The sequence below is a fragment of the Leguminivora glycinivorella genome, chromosome 1 (genome assembly GCF_023078275.1).
Source record: "Leguminivora glycinivorella isolate SPB_JAAS2020 chromosome 1, LegGlyc_1.1, whole genome shotgun sequence".
Lineage (NCBI taxonomy): Eukaryota > Metazoa > Arthropoda > Insecta > Lepidoptera > Tortricidae > Leguminivora > Leguminivora glycinivorella.
In genome coordinates this window covers 17,867,897-17,887,698 of record NC_062971.1, presented here as the reverse complement: position 1 = coordinate 17,887,698, position 19,802 = coordinate 17,867,897, and the positions used below count along the sequence as shown (strand labels likewise).

The window sequence follows — 19,802 nt, the reverse complement described above, 5'->3', positions numbered from 1 at the left end:
GACAATTTTTATATGAAATACGTACAGTGTGTGTTGTCTGACTTGATTATAATATTAAATTTTGAACAGGACTTATGTAAAGCGATTGATAATCATGAAACTGATTTGAGCGCAGTCGCTTCGTTGGGTGAAGCGTTGGACCAAGTAAGAGTTGGAAATGAAATTAAAGCACTGTAGGACTTAGTCTAATTTTCAGTAGATCTAACTCCACAGTCTAACAAAGGGTAATATTTAATGAACTATCAAAATGTAGCTACTTCTCTTCACTACTTAAAATACGTAATTACCAACATACAGGGCTATATGTATATTAATCTTTAGAAAGTAACTGTCACCTTGTTTTGTTTCTGGGACAACGACATCGATGGCTAAAAATTTTAAGTTTATTCTTGTCATTACGCACGTAATTATACAAGTTGCTTAACTGAGTAAGTATAATCATTCTCAAATGGATTCAGTTGGATAATGTTTCTCTTTGACTTCATTTAAATTTTCTTTGTTTCAATATCAAACATACACACATAGTAAATCAGTTTCAACATAATATAAGATTTTGCGTTAAGTAGTACTTTAGCTAATGGATATAAGTGACTCAGTTGAGCAATAATTTTGGAGATGATAAATCGGTGTTTAATTGCAATTTACTAATTGGAAAAGGCCATGATATTCGGTGCCTGCGTGTGAAATCACGCATTTTCATAATATTTATATTTAATACATTGTATATCTAACTAGAAAACAAGTATTATTTAGCGGGTACTAATAGTAGTTGTCGTAGTTTTAGAATAACTCTAACCATAATACCATGTTGATTAATCATTTTATAATTATATTTTTTTTTCAGGCCATTTTAGCAAATCTAAAGAAAACAGAAAACGATGTTGACAAACTGTCTGACGAGTTTAGTGATTTAATAGAAAACTGCAATGATACAAGAATCACAATGAACTTGCAACAAATGACATCACGGTTCCAATCGGTGCAATCAACCGCTAAAGAATTGGTTAAGAAATGTGAACAAGCCGTTAACGACCATAATGCTTACCAAGAGAAGTACAATCAATGCACGGATTGGATAAAAACGGCTCAACATTTGTTTGAAGAGTGTAACAAAAATCTATCGAATACTCCTGAAGGTATCAAAGCTAAACGTGAAAGCCTTAACGACTTATTGAGCCAACGGCGCAATGCTACTCTACTAGTCAATAACACCTTTGAATTAGGAGAGAAACTGTATCCTTCCACTTCACCAGAGGGCAAAGAATTAATAGAGCAACAACTTCAAGACATCCAACAAGCTATTGATAATTTATATGACAGCATCACAAAGGCGGAGCGCGACTTAGATTCTGAGTTAAATAAGTGGTCCTCGTTTGAAGACAACTTAAAAACTGTGCAACAATGGCTCAGTGGCGCTGAGAAAAATCTACCAAAAGAAATTGAGCTCAAAGCTACATTAGACGAGAAAAGGAATCAACTTAACGTATACAGGGCATGTCTTCAAGATGCTATCGCACATCAGCAAGATATTGCAAACTTAGAAGCGAGGGCTCAGAGTCTCCCCGACGTAACTAAAGACATTACTAAGGAAATAACTACTCTTCAACAGCGGCATAACGGTATTCTTGCCAGAGCAAAGTCGTTTGTCGAGCAATATGAAGCTATTGTAAACAATCACCAGCAATATACAAAAGCTGTTATGGATTTACAAGAATGGGTAGAAGCCACACACAACACTGTTCAACTTTGGGGTGATGTCAATCTTGAACGCGTTGCTTTGAGCAGCAATTGCGAGAAGCTCAAATCTTTACAGCATACTTTACCTGAAGAGAAAAACCGTATAGATAAAATACGAAGCCTAGGTGAAAAAGTTTTGCCTGGAACTATAAGTCATGGCCAGGCAAATATAAGAAATCAAATTGATGCTTCTCACCAAGAATGGGAAGGTCTTGTGTCTTTCATTTCAAAAACAATAGAAGCGTTGGAGAATAAGATACAACAGTGGAATGAATATGAAAACATGAAAGACCAGTGCTTGGCCTGGATAAGAAATACAGATACGCAAATTCACGCTGTAGATCTCAAGGCGACATTAGCCGAAAAACAAGACCAATTCAAAAAATTCCAAGAGTTGCAAGGAGAGGTAAGAGCTAAAGAACTAGAAATTGATAATATCACAGAAAAAGCACAAAACCTTTATACTGGTGTACTAGGTCCTCGAGGTTCACAAATATCGGATTTATCTGTGAAATATCAAGCGTTATCTCAGAAGGTGAAAGATTTGACAAATAGATGGCAACAATACGTCAAGACTCACCAAGAATTTACCAGCAACGTTACTGAATGTTCGCAGTGGATCGAAGAATTAAGAGACAAGCTGGACTTTTGTGCTGATTTGAGCTCTTGCTCTCAGGATGATTTAGAAACTAAGTTAGTATTAATACAAAACCTTCTACTTGCTAAGGACGAAGGATTTACTAAAGTTCAGTCCCTGGTTGAACTTGCTCAAAATGTTATGGCGAACACAGCACCTTCTGGGCACGATGCTATCAACAATTCTCTCGTCGCTTTGCAAGAACAATGGTCAGCTCTTTTGTCCAGAATGATTGAGACTAAGAATCTACTCGACGACTCGGTCACAAAGTGGGCTGGATTCTTAGAACAAATACAACTCATAGAAAAAAGCAACACATGGATGGAGAACATGCTGACAGAGTTAACACCATATGAATCTTCAATGTCCGATAAGAGAAATCAACTTGAAAAACTTAAAGAAGTTGAAGAAAAGGCAAGGTGTGATCGTCTTGAAGTGGACACTTTGAAAGCAAAGGCAGCCGAAATGTTGGCCAGTGGTCAGCAAAATCAAGTAGCATCTAAAGCACAAGAGACGCTTAATAAGTTTGATACTTTGTATGATAAAATCAAGAAACTGCTAGCAGATAGAGAAGAACACTATAAAGATCATAGGCTGTATAAGGAAGCCCATGACGAATTGATCCAGTGGCTAAGTAGAGCAAGAGAAAAGGTTCCATCCTTGAAGTCTAAACCCTTAAGTGATAAATTAGCGATTGAGAATTCCGTTGCCCCGTTGGATGCTCTAATTAATAAACAAGCCCAAGGGGAGCTGCTGTTAGAACACTTACAACACACAGGCGAAGTATTATTAGCAAGCACTTCTCCTGAAGGACAAACGGTGATCAAAAATGAAATGAAAGCATTAAAAGAAAGCTTCGATGACTTATTCAACGAAATTAAGCGACAAAAGGGTCAACTGGAAGAAACTGTTAATCAGTGGCGCGAATACAAAGACGAGTATGAGAGATTGTCTGATTGGTTGCAGCAGAAGGAAATCCACATCAAGAACCACAAACTTGCTCTGCTAGGTACAGCCAAAGAAAAGGGTGCTCAAGTGAATGAAGTCAAAGCAATTGTGGATCAGCTGAACAAGGGAAAAGCTGACATCGATAAATTTAATGCATCTGCTGCTGGCTTACTGTCCTCGCATTTAGATACTTATGTTAATAATCAATTGAGACATCTTAACTCGAGATACCAAGTATTAGTGAACATGGCAAATGATGTACTCAAGAAAGTTGAAACGAACTATGATCAACATCAAAATTATGACGATAATTATGTTAAGACCAAAAAATGGATTGATGATGCTTGGGAGATCACACGAAGCGGTAGTGACACTGGTAGCAATAGCAGTAAAGACGCTCTACAAAAACGTTTAGAACAAATCGAAGATCTCTTAAAACGAAGAGAAGAAGGCCAGAATTTAGTACATGCAACAGTAAACAGCGGAGAAAAAGTTTTACGTAACACAAGATCCGATGGTAAAGACAAAATCAATACACAACTAAAAGAACTTCAAAATGAATGGGACCGTCTTGTTAAGAAAATGACTACAGCTAAAGTTCACCTCGAGACTGCAATGCTTCAATGGGCTGACTACAGTTCCAGCTATTCTCAACTGCAGCAATGGATTTCCGACAGGGAAGCTAAATTACAAGAAGTGTGTGAACAAAAAGTCGCTAAGTCCAAGAAAGGCCAAGATCGTCTTGCAGGTCTTACAGCTGGACTTAGTATTGGTGAAAGAAAAGCCACGCTTCGTCAAACAAACAATATTGTTCAAGATATCGTTTCGTTTGAACCCATGATTCAGTCCGTAACTTCTAAGGCTTCGGAACTTATGCAACAGGCTCCTGCGTCTGAAATAACCAGCAAGTATGAAACGCTTACCAAACAAGCTAAAGATTTGTATGAAAAACAGAAAGAAACTGTTGAACAACATCAAGCTTTCATCGATGCTGGTACGGACTTTGTCCAATGGATTAGAGCTGCCAAGGAGAGATTAGGAAAGTGTTCCGATGCTACCGGAGACAAGGAATCATTAAGCAGTAAGATATCTCAACTCAAAGTATTGGAAAGCGAACTGCCTGAAGGCCAAGCAAAACTTCAGAAAGCTTTAGAGCAGGGAGAGATTTCTTGTGGGTTAGCCGACGATGAAGATAGAGAGGAAATAGAAGAAGAAGTGGCGCTTATGCAGGAAGAATACGATACATACGTGTAAGTGTTGTTCAGTTAATCCATACTAATATTATAAATGGGAAAGTGTGTGTGTCTGTTTGTTTGTCCGTCTTTCATGGCAAAACTGAGCGACGAATTGACGTGATTTTTTAAGTGGAGATAGTTGAAGGGATGGAGAATGACATAGGCTACTTTTTGTCTCTTTCTAACGCCGCGGGCAAAAGCTAGTATAAATATAAATAATAAATCTTCTTTCAGATCAGCTCTGGGTACGTAGCCGAATGGCACAAACGCTCACGTAACGAAACACTCGTAGATATTTTTTATTTATTTATTTAGAACACACAGTCATAATATACGTCATATATATGTAGTGCATAATGTACCAGAAACTAAAGATATCTATCTCTATCGCTCTTGCTTATTGGCGTGATAGAGCCAGACTATTTTCCCGGCGTTTCGTTTTCGTTTCGCGTCGCAGAAATGCCATTCGGCTACGGCACCAGCTCATCCAGCTTCCTTTATCCACTTTCTGTTCTTTTTACGTTTTTCTAATTTTCTGTACAAACCATTTTTTTCATTTGTGATTATATTTCAGGGAACAGCTAAACAACACCAAAGCATTAATAGAAGGAGGTATTGTAAAATGGACAGAATACGAAGAGCAGTACAAGGAAGCCTTAGACTGGTTGTCAAAGACTGAGAAATTAGTGCAATCGTTCAATAAACTGCAGAACAGCCTGGAGCAGAAGAAAGTTGTTCTTGAAGAGTTCCAGGTAATAATGACTGTATAGCATCATTAGCATCACTTCCCCTATTGCTATGCTACTAATGTAAGGGAATTTTGTTACTTACCATGTTTAATATTTTGTAGGGTCACCTTCAAACACTATTCGACTGGCAAATTGAGTTGGACAAGCTAAACGTGCGTGCTCAAACCTTACTAGAGACGTGCTCAGACACAAGGGTCTCGAATGGCATTACACAGCTTACCACCAAGTACAACGCCTTGCTGTCACTTGCAAAGGAAGTGATGAAGCGACTTGAAGTGCACTACCAGGTAAATAGTAAAGCAGAATTTTGTATGCAAAATTACTGGACCCCCTTGGTAAAGGCCTTCGTCTAGCAGTGGACAACTTATGGTAACGTTTATTAAATTGAGTGCGTGTTCAATGAATGACTTACCTTTTATTTTACAGGAACATCAACAACATAATGCTCTTTATGGTGAATGCCAAGACTGGCTGGACAGAACCAGAGAAAAACTAAACCAATGCGCTGAAATACCGCACACGTTGAGTGAGGTCAACAGCAAACTTAACACTGTAAAACTTTTACGCCAGTCTCTGGAACAGGGTCAAAACAAGTTGAGGTACCTTCTTGAGTTGAAAGAGAAAGTCATGATGAACACTGAACAGGCAGGTGCAGCTAAGATTCAAGAAGATACTGACAATTTGAAACAAGAATTTGATAAACTTATCAACGATCTTCAAGATGTCAGGAACAAGTTGACAAGCAGAGCTGCGCAATTTGATGATATATCGAAGGTAAACATTTATTGCTTCATTATTTTGAGCTAAAGACAACTAACTTCTCATAAATATTTATTTACCTAATACACAACATCCTCCTTTTTTCAGATTCACAAGTTGCTAGTGGAATGGTTAGACGACATTGACCAAAAAATACAATCGGATGATTCCCTTCTCAATGATTTGTCTGAAAAGAAAGCAAAATTAGAGAAATTTAAGACTTTCAATCGAGATATAGAATCTCATAGCGATCTGGTGAAGAGGTTGAAAGAAAAGCTGCGAGAAGATGCGTCACTGAAATCTAAAGAAATCGATGATACTTTAAAGCGTTATGAAGATATCAAGAAAACAGTTAACGATATGATTTCTGTATGTATTAACTTTTCATTTATGTTCAATTTGAATAGGTACTTAGTTACTTACATGTCTCATAACATAACTTAAAAAAATACTGTTTCTTAATTTTTTTTTTTCAGAAATTGGATGACTATGTCAACTCCCACATTCAATACAAAGAATCGTACGACAACTTCTACGATTGGATACGTAACTGCAAAATGGAAATTCAGCAATGTTCAGATTCTCACGGAGAAAAGGAAGAAGTACAGAAGAAACTCCAAAACGTTAACAAAATCATCGAATCCTTGCCTAAAGGGGAAGCCCTGCTCAAGAAAGCAGTCGAACTTAGTGATGCTGTATTGAAAACTACTGGAAACGAGGGCAAAGATAACATCAATCAGGAAATTAAACAATTAAAGATCGAATGGGAGAACTTACAGCAGATTTGCAAAGACACCAAGAAGTTGCTTGAAAAATGCCTATCTGCGTGGTCAGATTACTTGGAGACTTTCGATAAGATGAGCAAATGGGTGAAAGATTTCGATAATAAACTTAAATCAGTCCAAAAGATTGACAAGATCACACCTGAACATCTTGATAAGTGCCGAGTAAGTAATACATGTAACTTAAACATGACGTTCTTATATCTACAGGTAAAACTAAAAATAAAATATTGTTTGTTTTTTCACAGGAACTCCTAGCAGAAGCATTAGGACATAAACATGTTCTGGAAGAACTCAACGATAGGTGTGAAAATCTCATGGAGCTTAGCGCATGTGCTTGGGTTCGCGACAAGACCGTAAACTTACAGACTGAGTACACAACTCTGTTGACCAAAATACAAAGTCTGGTATCAAACGGCGAGAAGAACTTATCAGATCATACAGAATTCATTAAAGCTAAAGATGAGTTGCAGCAATGGTTGGAAACTGCACATGGAACCTGTGCATGATTCTATTGGCGTTGGTGACATAGATACCACGAAAGACAAATTGGAAACTGTCAAACTTGTAAACAATCGTATGACCGAAGGACACCATCTCCTTGTCGTATTACAAGAAGCATTCAAGAAAGCGCTTAACAATACTCCACCTGAAGAACAAGATGGTCTCCGCAATGACGTGAAAGTCCTGCAAGAGAGCTGGGATCAATTAAAGATAGACCTTAACTCTATCACGGCTCAGCTTAAGGCTGCAATTGGCAAATGGGAGGACTTCGAGGAATCCAAAAACAAAATGAATCAATGGATTAATGAAACCCAACAAAACTTGGATAAAGTCCCGCCAACAGGTGGTGAGCTTGGTGAAATGAAGACTTTGCTAGAGAAATATAAGCACATCGAGGATGAAATCAATAACAAGAAGCCTGAACTTGAAAGATTAAAGGGTGAAGCAGCTGAGCTCAGCAGTTGGGCTAAGAAACCTGCAGCTAAAGAATCCGTCACTGAGCTAGAGAAAAAGTGCAACGCTCTGAAAGCTAAATGTGCAGCACGCAAGGCTGATTTAGAATCTGAAATTAAGGACTATAATCAGTATCACCAATCACTGCAGGACACTGAAAAATGGCTGCTGCAAATTTCGTTCCAACTCATGGCACACAACTCCTTATACATCGCAAACCGGGAACAAACAGAGGAACAGCTAGCCCAGCATGCTGTATTGTTAGACGACATCCAAAAATATCGTACGACGCTAGACGATTTAGAAGGCAAAGGACGAGCTCAAATCGAGCGTTACGAAGCTAGCACCCCTAACATTCGCGATACTGTCGGAAAACAGTTGAAAAATGTAAATGATAGTCATAAATCACTGTTAGCGACCGCTTTGCAGATCGAACGTCGTCTTAGAGAAGGTCTCGCTAAATTCAAAGAATACGAAGACACTCTTGAAAGTATTCTGAATAATTTGGACGAGTGTGAACCAGCCATCACAGAATTAGACGTACCTGTCGACGGATTGTCCCACGGTCGTGACCTGCTCGACAAAGCTAGGGTAAGTGTAATAAGTCTGATATCATTCTAGTGTCATGCACAAAATGTACATTCAATGAGATTTGATAAGTCCCACGGATCGTACTTGTCTTAATCCAGAGTTAGAATAGCATGCAATATTAGTTGGTACTTCTTGCTTAAAATTGGAAAAGTCACACATTGCACATGCATAAGCATCTCCTCGCAACTCATGTTGCCTGTATTTCTTACAATCATTAATTTGTTTGACCACAGGCTCTACACAACCGCCTCCAAACGGAGAAGAGCCGTTTGTCGGCGGCCGTCGCGGCATGCTCGGCGGCGGCGGCGTCCGTCTCCCGGCCGTCGTCGCCCGCCGACTCGGCGCCGCTGCCCATCCCGCCGCGCGAGCTGCACGTGCGCGCGAGACTCGAGGACCTCATCGACCAGGTACTGGCCGCTTCCGGGTCTGTTCTCGCTTCTGACGTTCTCACTTCTTTTTAAATTACTTTCTACTAGTTTAGTAAGAAATGCCTGCTTTTGAAGTTCCTTTACGTACTAACTCGTCTACGAATGCCATTTGAGATGAAATAGAAATGTGTTTTTTAATGTTTGAAAAGTTTCTTTCTATCCGAAATTCCAACAGAAATTGGGATGAAATAGTCCTTATTGCAGTTTAAAGCATTAGGACCTTTAGACATGGAACGCCACAAAAAAATTATCCTCTGCAATGAGTAGTAAAACAGTGTTTATGAATGTCTGTGTTCAAATGTTTCATAAGTATGCTATTATTGTGTCTATGACAATATGCGTTCCTAGTTTTTGTATTGATATTGTTTGTTTCTGCTTATGTCTCATTAATATTCTCAAGATAATGCTATCCACGTTTCTTTATTGTCTTGTTTACCTATGTATAAGATAAGATAATTAATAGTTGCATATTATTATTATTAATCCACTAGATTCTAAAGTTCGCCAGGTCTACAAAAATAACAGAACCAACGAGTACCATTAATATGTAAGGTCGTTAAAATTTAACATACATATTTTAAACTAAACTATCTTAACGTTTGGTAGTTAGTGAATTAATTGAGAAAAAGTTACAAGTCTTATTGAAATATTGCGTGCGTGATAATAGAAATCATATTTTATTGAAAACTTGCGTGCAAGTATCTTTAGTCATTTTAATATACTATAAGATAGCGTATAAAAGTCTAACTGTAACTTTTTCGTCAACAACATGTAGAGTAGTTAGCTAAAGTTTCGTTGGCAATGTATTTTTGTGCACCTGGCTTATGAGTCAAACCTGTTCTGTTCAAAAATGCTTCGTGCTGCTCAATCATGTTTTCTCAATATATATTCAAACAGTTTGTTTGTTCAGTTTTGGATTAGCCAAAAACCCATTATCCTTTTTGTAGATTCACTGTGCTACATAATATTTTCTCATTCTAAATGTGTTTGCTCAGAGCAAAAGTTGACATACTCTATCAATGGAAATTGCGACAATAAAATATGTCGAACAGTTTTGACTCAGTCTAGTGAGTCTGAGCATTGTGTTAAAAGATGAGAATTTAGCACAAGTAGTAATTTACGAACACTTGAGTACTATATTATACTAGCAAAATAGCTCACTATAAATAAAACTACGCGACAGATGCACAACCAGACCACTGAAATAATATTTATGTATAACTCGGTATTCAAAATATGTTTTATTAATACGTTCACTGTCCCTCTCTTGAATTGTATATCTTACGGCTTTGTAATATACTTGCCGTGACCCATATATAGAGAAATTGAACAATGATCATATTAAAATTGCCTATGTATTCTCAATTAGATTTGAATTAATTATTTTGAATACTGAATTACCAATATGTGTGATGTTGTGTGCGTTTGAACACCTTGTACGCTTTAGGTAAGAAAGATGATTTAAATTGTGCACGATTTTATGAGATAACATTGCAAGATTTAAACTGCTTTTTGGTGAAAAGTCCGGACAAATTTATTTAGCAGTTTTTAATACATACCTATTGCTGCAATTTTGTATGAGCCAATGAAATCCACTGTCTTGCCTAAATTTGACTACACTAACCTGTACTGCCCGTGCCCGAGTGTGTGCGTGTGTTTCGATGTTTGTCATGCATGGTTTGTTATAGACTCATGTTGCCGATCTGTCCACTCCGAATCGTATCGATGCATTACTTAAGAATGTAGAAGAACCGGAGTTCGCCGAAAAACTTGTGGCTTTCGAACAAAAGGTAACGCTTAATGGTTCGAAATATCTTTCATAATCTTATTATTTGAATTGAATACAGTAATAGGGTTATGAAAGCCAAGAACCGTCACTTGCTGCTTTGCTTTTGTTTACTGCAATAAATATAATTAACTAAAATAATAAAATGTTAAAGTTGTAGGTTGTGTAGATGTGTATGTACTTAGCGCATAGGTAGTTAATTACTTTCAGTGATAACTTGATAGGTTATGATGATTCAATTCTATCCGTTTTGCGAAACGTTCGTCCCTTTTGATCAATGACTCAAATTAAAAGAAGTATTGCCTTAATATCAAAATCTACATTATCTTTTTAAATAGGTGCTATTTTTGAGTAGGAGATGACATAACCCCTTTTATCTAAATGCCGAAATGTTTGCATATCGGTCAATCGTTAGGCAAATTTATTCGCCTCCTTTTATAATACGCGCGTTACTCTCCAGCTGTCCATGCTACCTGACGTCATTTCGCAGTGCTTAACACATCCTTACCTCCAGGTACAAAGCCACCTCGAGACGTTGGGCGATGCCGTCCAAGGCATGGAAGAAGCCATGAAGCAGGTTGTCGAAATCCAGGATTGGATCAACCTCCACAAGGCGCTGGCCCGTGATTGGCTCGCCAACCCGTCCAAGCTCCGCCCCGAAGCTGCCAAACAGGACATGGCGGCGATGAACGATGCCCTGGCGTCCTTGAGCGAGAAGAGGAACAGACTGCTCACTGAAATACCAACTGAAGGTAAGCAATATTCAGTATCCGAATGATTTTATCAAGCAGGACAATGGTGTTATAAAATGTACGTTCAATATTTTTTTAACAATGTCGAAACAAATTTAATCATAGCCAGAAAACGAATGCCTCTATAAATATGTTCTAATGTCATTGCCATTTTAGGTTTAGAAGATGAAATCAATCTTGAAGAAGAACTAGATGAACTAGAAGATGCGATTCTTAAAGCCATTTCAAGGGAAAAGGGCAATCAGGGCATTATCGACGATTATCGCAACAAATGCCAAGAAATCCACGATTGGTTCGACTCAGTGCTTAAGAAGATGTGCTTAGCAGACAAAGGTTCCGGCCTCCCCTGTCCTCAGAAGCTGAGCGCTTTGAAGGAGCTCGCAGCTGAGTTTGAAAAATCAGGAAAGGAAAAGGTTGATGGCATTAAAGCAGTCGGTTCACAAGTGATCAACATTGTTAGTAACCTGGAAAGCCAACAAGTTGAGGAACAGGTAAGGTTCATCATAACTCATAAGTTCAACTTAGAATAAAAATGGATGTTTATGATTTTAATTTCAATGGCAATCTAATGGTATTATTTTCTTACAGATGAAGTCTGTTGAAAGAAGATACAATGATATTGCTAAACGCATTCAACGTAAGCTACAAATGCTCGAAATTACCCACAAGGCTATTGACGGCACTAAGAATGAAGTCAACGCTCAGAATGATTGGATGCAAAAAGAAATCGACAATATGTTGCATCCAGAACCATTGGGATATGAAAGTAAATCTGTCAAAGAGAGACAAAAGAAGGTTGCTAATTTATTAAAAGAGGCCGACGGTAAAAAGACAATAATTGATTCTTTAGAAAAGAAGGTAAGCAATATTCAGTCAGATCTGGAACCTTCCGAACAGACTCAACTAGAATCAGAATTGGCGGAACTATCGTCCAAGCAGAAGCAATTAGCAACACTTATCAAACAAGAAATAGAAAGGCTAGGCCCATGCCACGAAGACAGAAGAAAACTTGAAAATGATGTAGAGAAAGCTAAAAATTGGCTAAAGGCTAAACTTGCAGAGATCAAGAAACTCGGTGGGCCAGTACCACTTGAAACATCTAAGGTAGAAAAAGAGATTGCTATTCATAAAAAACATCAAAGTGAATTGTCTGACTTCAACAATGACACACTGAGTGAAGTAATACGTCAAGGCAATGCCGTATCCAAAGACTGTTCACCCGAAGATCGAACTAAATTGCAAGCAATTTTAGATGACTTGAATAAATCATACACATCTGCTAAGGTAGATATTGACGATAAATTAGCAGCACTAAACAAACTTATGCAAGGTAGAAATGACTTCGAATCTGAATTAGCTAAATGTCAAAGCTGGCTCAATGAGGCAGAAGTAGCAGCAACGCCTGAACTTAGAACATCAAGCCTACAATTATTAGAAGAACAGTTAGCAAAGTTTGAAAAACTCAGTAAAGAAGCAGAAGATGTTGAAAAGAACATTGGAAAGATCAAAGATAAATCGAAAGATATTTTGGATACTCTATCAGACTCTAATAAGTTACAACTAAAAGAACAAGTAAACGTGCTGTCGGATAGATTTGCAAGAATTAATGCTATAATTAATGATAAAAAGAATATTCTACACAAACACATTAAAGATTACAAAGACATTGCCGCAAAAATTGCTGCAGCTCTAGAATTCTTGGCTGAAATTCAGAATAAACTTAAAGCCTTAAACAAACCAATTGGAAGCAAAGTCGAAGATGTTCAGCCAATTATCCAGGCTTATGAGTCAATCTTGGGTGATCTCAAAAAGAATAAGGCGATGTTGAATGAGTTACAAGGTGGTAATCTACATGACCTGCAAGACATTTTAACTCAACAAGATGATTTGATGGGCACTATTGAAGATCAAATATCAAAACTTAAAGTACTCTTACTGTTACGAGAACAATTCTTTGCCCTTATCAAAGAAATCAATGAATTTATTGCCAAGTACACTGATCTCACATCTGAAATCGAGAAATCTAATGATTCGTTGGAAGACAAGATCAAACGATATGACGATATTATTGTTAAAATTCAAGGATGTGAGGCTTTGTTAGCCACAGCGACTGATAAAGGTCAACAAATCGCTGCTGAGGGCACCGTTATTGATAGAAATAATATTACAGAACTCTTACAGTCACTCAAACAACAGTTGCTGACTTTGAGAAGGAATGTAGAATCCAAGCGACAAGAACATGAAAGAGCAGCTGCAGAACACAAGAAACTGGCCTCAGATCTAAATGATATCCTAGAGTGGCTTCACGAAAACGAAGCCGCTGTGCATTCACGACCTCTACTTAACAGAGACGTAGCCAGCGTAGACAAGAAACTTGCAGAACATGTTAATCTAGCAAAGAGTATTCAAAGTCATCTGGACAAACTAAGTAAAATTACTGACGTCATCAAAAACGACGATGGAGTCCCGGGTTCGTTATTAGATATGGTATCAGAAGCAAACTCTTTGAAAACATCTTTGCCTGCCGAGTTGGCCAACCGTGAGAAATACCTTCAAGACAATAAGAAATATAGGCAACAATACTTACAATTGGTCGAGAAATTAAACATCTGGATAAACGAAGCTGCTATTCGTCTAGATATGGGCAAAAACGGCACTGATTTTGAAAATATCGAATCAGATTTAGAAGAACACAAGTCATTCTTTAACGCTTCAGAACCGGAAATGAAAGATTTAATAGGAAAACGTATGCAAGACATTGTCGACAAAATCTGGCCGTCGTTGGCGGCGACGGAACAAGAAGAGCTATCTAAAGAACACCAAAAACACAATCAACTATTAAAGAACACTTTGAACTCCGCTAAAAGCCGACAGGCTCAGTTGGAACAGGACTTGGAGATTTGGAAAGACTTCTGTCAGTTGGTGGATAAGATCAAGGCAATGTTGGATAAGAACGATATTAAGGACGAAGCGGTGACAACGGTGGACGCGCTGCGACTACATCTTGAAAAGTTGAATCATGCCAGGAATGATCTTGAGGTGAGTTTTTAATTATTATTTTAGTGTCTAAAATAAATGTATTTAGGTATTACTTAGGCAAACCGCGCTTGACAGCTGTTTTCCCCTTGGCTCCTTTTAAATAGTGTAAAACTTATATTTTTTGTCAATCGAGTTGCGCGAAACTGCTATTATGAGGTAAGGTCAGTGCGGGCAAGACCGGCATACTTTATTTGAAATAAAGTTTGAGTGGATAAAACTAGACTTTTAAGGTAGTCTGGAGTGATCCGCATGGTCCTATGGGCTAGCAAATGTTATATTCTACGCAGCTTTGGTGAATTAAAGTAAACTTATGTGATAAAAAACACTTTTTTTAAGGCTCGGTGGGTTGACCGTCCCCACGCGCTGAGTACGGATTAACGGAAAGACCGTCTAATGCTCATTGTCGTTTGCTCGTTGTTAAATTACTACGTTACATACATAATGCACAAATATTCCAACTGCTTCTATTTTATTTTAATTTTTTGCGTAATCTTGTTGAACTCGATGATCGATCTCGAAACACGAATCAAGTTTTTTGTTAACTAGTTTTCGTCCTAGGGATAATATATTGAAGACTAATGGATTAAGGATGAAAAAAACCTTCGGAGGTGTAAGAAGTGATAGATATATAGATACAAAAGTTATATTCAGTACACGGTTTTCTGGGTAGACGCTCTTCCCCACACTGACCTTATCGCTTTTTGATTGAATCACAATATGCAAATACCATCTATAACAAGGCCATACAGATTATGCTGTCTGTACCTTTGTAGGTAGGTATAAATTACTTACTTTTTAAATTTCCTAGGAATTATTTCTTAATTTAATTTTATCACTTTTAATGCCACAGCGGGTCGGCCTAGAGTTCTAAAACATCGTATACTTCGATACACAGCTACATAGGTACATAAATACGTATGTATGTAGTTTTCTACTTACATCTTTGTTTATATTTACAAATTCTTTATAGTCATTCATTATAAATGTTCGGTTCGTCACCGACCCGAGCGAGTAGCTCGTATTTAAAATTCAGAATATAATTACGTTAAAAACTTCATTAGAATTTATAATGGAGTAACAGTCTACAACTCTACATGCTCAGATACCGACTCGAGGTGCCGGCTCGAATCTTACGTTTTTTGAGTAAGTAGGTTGGGATCATCCACATATTACGTCACACCAAATTTCAGGTTTTTGGACCCCTCCCCCCCCCCTATGTCACGCTTTTTTGTATCCCTTTAACAGGGATTGTCACATTTAGTATGACCCCCCCCCCCCTTACACTGTGACGTAATATATGGATGACGCCTTATTGGGGAAAATTTTAAATAAATAAGTATCACAATCGAGTTAGACGCTCCTAAAACAAATAATCTACACTATAGAATAAGATGTTCTTATGTACAGGGTGACCCAAAATTACGTTGACAAAGAATAGGGAAATGTTGAAATAAACCAAAATATCCAAATTACCGAAAATATTTTCTGGGCTTATATATTATATTGTATATTTCTACATTCAGCATGGATATTTCAACAGCATTCATGTCCATTTCACAAGGTTTGCAATGTAAACCACTTGTTTAAAGACATTTTTCCAGATTCATAAGCTCGATACGTTTCAGCTTAATTACGTAATTTCACCTAACTTAAAACTATAAATTATAGTTTGTAATCAATCTTAAAACCCTAGCCAGTATATTAATAACAAAAATTAGGATATTTGACAAGCTATACGTGCAATAAGTTAGACGAAAGTCATACTAGAGGTGCAGCGGCATATCGTAAATTTTTTGTTCTAATATTTGCGTTTGTACTTCAAAGCCAAAGGAGGATATAATAAGGTTTCACATTTAATTTGTAGGCCAGTCATTTGTGTAAGGACAGAAAAATAATTCTGCAAACGTTTGTCAACGTATTTCTGGGCCACCCTGTATATTAATTGGGCTCTTATGGGAGTTAATTTTGGGTGAAAAGTCACGTGTGTATTGTAATTCCAAAGGCGTGAAATAACAACATCAACATTTTTTGAGTAACAATAGCTATTCATAAAAAGTGAAGAGCAATTTATCAGTCATAGTTGATATTAGTACCAACAGATATTCTAGGGTAATGCCTTGCAATATATGCACATTTAAAATATTTACTTATCTCCTTGATCTATGTTTATCTTTACTGCTCGCGTGTTTGTCATAATACTCACGATGATACTATAGGTACGTATTTTATTTCGTTATAAAAATGATTAAATAAAATATTCTGATAAGTTAAGGAAAGTGAAGGAGACTAAGATTATGCTTAAGTAAACTAGATATATTTCGATACGAAGTCAGCCGAAAGACGTCCACTGCTGGACATAGGCCTTGATTGCCACAATTATTTACCAGGTCATCAGTCCGTATACTACGAGTTCTTCAAAATTGTCTAATGTACCTAACGGGTAAATCGGTCCCCGAAATTGGTTTACGAAGTCTATGGTAGGGGATTCCCCTGCCACTTGTTGCAGAGTCTACAAAGTTAACAGCTGCTACATCGCGACGCCACTGAATCATTTCCGTTTCAATTAGTGAATAGGTCGCTTGTTACTCTACAACGGATGTAATAAATGCCTACCATGAAAATATGTATTCGGGTGTTACTACAAAATTATTTTTAATGAATATGCATGCCTTTAAAATGTATGCCTTAAATAAATTGAAAAAAAATATATATATATATGAAGGAGTACCCAGTCAAGTTGTACCTTTATACAATTTGAATATAAATAGGCTGGACTTACCTTGAACGTCATTAATTGTTTTGATGCAGCTCTATTTTTAGCACAATTTCCTTTCATTGAAGTAGGCATTGGGTGAATGCACTCTTGCTGTTAAGGGGAAAATCTTTATATCCGTACGTAATCAAATAAATATAAAGTGCAGGTATAAAACTGAAAAGAATTAATTTACAATTGAATTAAATGTGTTGAAGCGCTGGTGGCCTAGCGGTAAGAGCGTGCGACTTTCGATCCGGAGGTCGCGGGTTCGAACCCCGGCTCGTACCAATGAGTTTTTCGGAACTTATGTGCGAAATGTCATTTGATATTTGCCAGTCGCTTTTCGGTGAAGGAAAACATCGTGAGGAAACCGGACTAATCCCAATAAGGCCAGTTACCCTCCGGGTTGGAAGGTCAGATGGCAGTTGCTTTCGTAAAAACTAGTGCCTACGCCAAATCTTGGGATTAGTTGTCAAAGCGGACCCCAGGCTCCCATGAGCCGTGGCAAATGCCGGGATAACGCAAGGAGGAGGAGGGGGGGGTGAATTAAATGTGTTATATTATAGGTAATTAATTTATTTTTGGAGAAATATACATTACATTAGACAACATTATTACTTTATTTTTTTAATTCTATATGCCTACTTGAAAAATAAATATTTCATTTTAATTTTTTAAATTTTTTAAATTTTTTAAAACATTTAGTTTTGCATAAATATTGTACAACTTCAGTATGACAAATAATGAAAATATTATAGGAAAATGTGCCTATATCTTGAATAAATATTGATAAACTTTGTAAATTATAAAAATTATCACATATGTATATTCTCAAAATATAATAATGTTCTGTATTTATTTTTGAACCTACCTAACTTCTACAGTAGATATGAAATATTATATCTGAGAGTACATACCTTATAACTTATAACATACGAGGTAGAAATCGGAAACAATGTAGATAGGTAGGTACCTATATCATCCAACTAATAAGGTCCGTCACGTACAAATCTCAAAATATTACACAATGATTCTCATGACTTCATGATGCCTTAACTGGATGATGTCATGCCACACGGGCCAGCCAAGGCTACTTCAGTCAGTGCTCGCACATCGCTATGACAACACAAAAACAAATTGTTCCTTATTGCATTGTTATAAATCAGTGTAAAATTCACGTGCCTACGTAGTATCTTGTTTTGCTTTCTTGTTTTGTTTTTATTTAGTGAGTTAAGTCGTAAACATTCCGCGCAAAAGAAAGGTAAGTGAAGTTCGCGCGATTGTGTATTAGTGAAATGGTTTAATTTATTTTTCAAATATATTTCGTTCGTATACGTATTAAATACTGTAGTTACCTACTACCTAGTTACTTTTTTTGTTTCTATATGTGTTTTATTCTTGTTTTTATTGGTAATTCTGTTAATCAGTTGGACTTTTGAATAACGAGAGCCAAATTCGTATTTAGAACTTATATCAAAGATGAAAAATAACTAAAAATTTAAGAAACAATGTAAATATTGATGAATTCTTCGTGCCACCAGTTATCAATATGATTAGGTTTTAGAAGTGTATAGCGTCGCGCGAACAGAAATAACTCGCTAATAGATAACATGTCAAGGTCGCGGGTGTGTAGGAGGCTACATGTCAATTTGTTAAAGCGAGACTTCCTTATACGAGATGACATTGACTTTGGCTATGTACCTAAAGTAAAATTTTGCCAATCATTAATTATGTTATAATGTGTTGCAAGCGTTTAAAAACATTTCCTAAAAGAACGATACATTTTAACGTAAAATATTACTTCACGTAATAAGATATAGGTACCTTAGCTACTGAAAAACGTTTCTCGCGAAAGTGAATTCATAAATATCTTTAGGTACGTTTGTCATATTCCTAGGAAGTGGAGAAAATAATGCTATAAAAACGTTATCGAGTTATCAGCTGCATTTTGATAACATTGTCAACAAAGTAAGGTTAAGGTGAAATTCGTTAAAATTAATAAGCTACAATACCTACTTAGTTAGACAATCTTATACAAAGTAAATACCTACACTCTTAGATAAACCAACTGTTCTGTCTTAGATAAACCTACGTTTTATTTTACGTACTTTTTTCCGAGTCTTAACATTTTTTTAAAAGTGGGTCCTACAGATTAGATTATACTTATTTTTGATTTTAACTAATGGACCGATATCGTTCGACGAATTGGTAATCTTTGGGACCCTTAAGCAATTTGTTCAAACGGTGAGTAAGTAAGTACCTTTTTATTTTAAAAGGACAGTAAAATGCTCTAAGGTGGACTTCATGTGAGCCATAAAGTTACTGGAGAGTTTACAGGAACTCGTAAAATTAGCAAACAAAGCCTTTTGAAAAGTTATTTTTAGCACAGTGGCCGCTGTTGCAACTTTTAGTTACAAAGTTGACAATGACTCCTTTGTTGATTCATATTCAAATAAACATTTGTTTTAAACATTAATACTTTTATATACTTGTTTGAGTACAAAGCTGGTACAAGTACGATTCTTCGAGTTGAACATAATGAAAATACTCTGTAACATTAGATTTATATCGTAATTTATGGATTGTACCTATGTGTAACGTTACAATTGCAGATTTCTTAGAAATTCGTTCTAGTTAGTCACCGACT

At 36.8% G+C, this 19,802-nt stretch overlaps 1 protein-coding gene across 1 annotated transcript in view; it reads left to right on the top strand.

Moving 5' to 3' along the window:
* LOC125225590 (muscle-specific protein 300 kDa-like) overlaps window positions 1-19,802 on the top strand; it is a 201,227-nt gene that overhangs the window by 119,910 nt on the left and 61,515 nt on the right. The window contains 14 exon segments of the mRNA XM_048129400.1: window positions 70-144; window positions 845-4,572; window positions 5,132-5,309; window positions 5,408-5,593; window positions 5,733-6,080; window positions 6,174-6,434; window positions 6,542-7,012; window positions 7,096-7,338; window positions 7,340-8,395; window positions 8,629-8,802; window positions 10,512-10,613; window positions 11,124-11,361; window positions 11,518-11,852; window positions 11,950-14,400. Of these exon segments, the coding sequence (XP_047985357.1) occupies window positions 70-144; window positions 845-4,572; window positions 5,132-5,309; window positions 5,408-5,593; window positions 5,733-6,080; window positions 6,174-6,434; window positions 6,542-7,012; window positions 7,096-7,338; window positions 7,340-8,395; window positions 8,629-8,802; window positions 10,512-10,613; window positions 11,124-11,361; window positions 11,518-11,852; window positions 11,950-14,400 (9,846 nt within the window).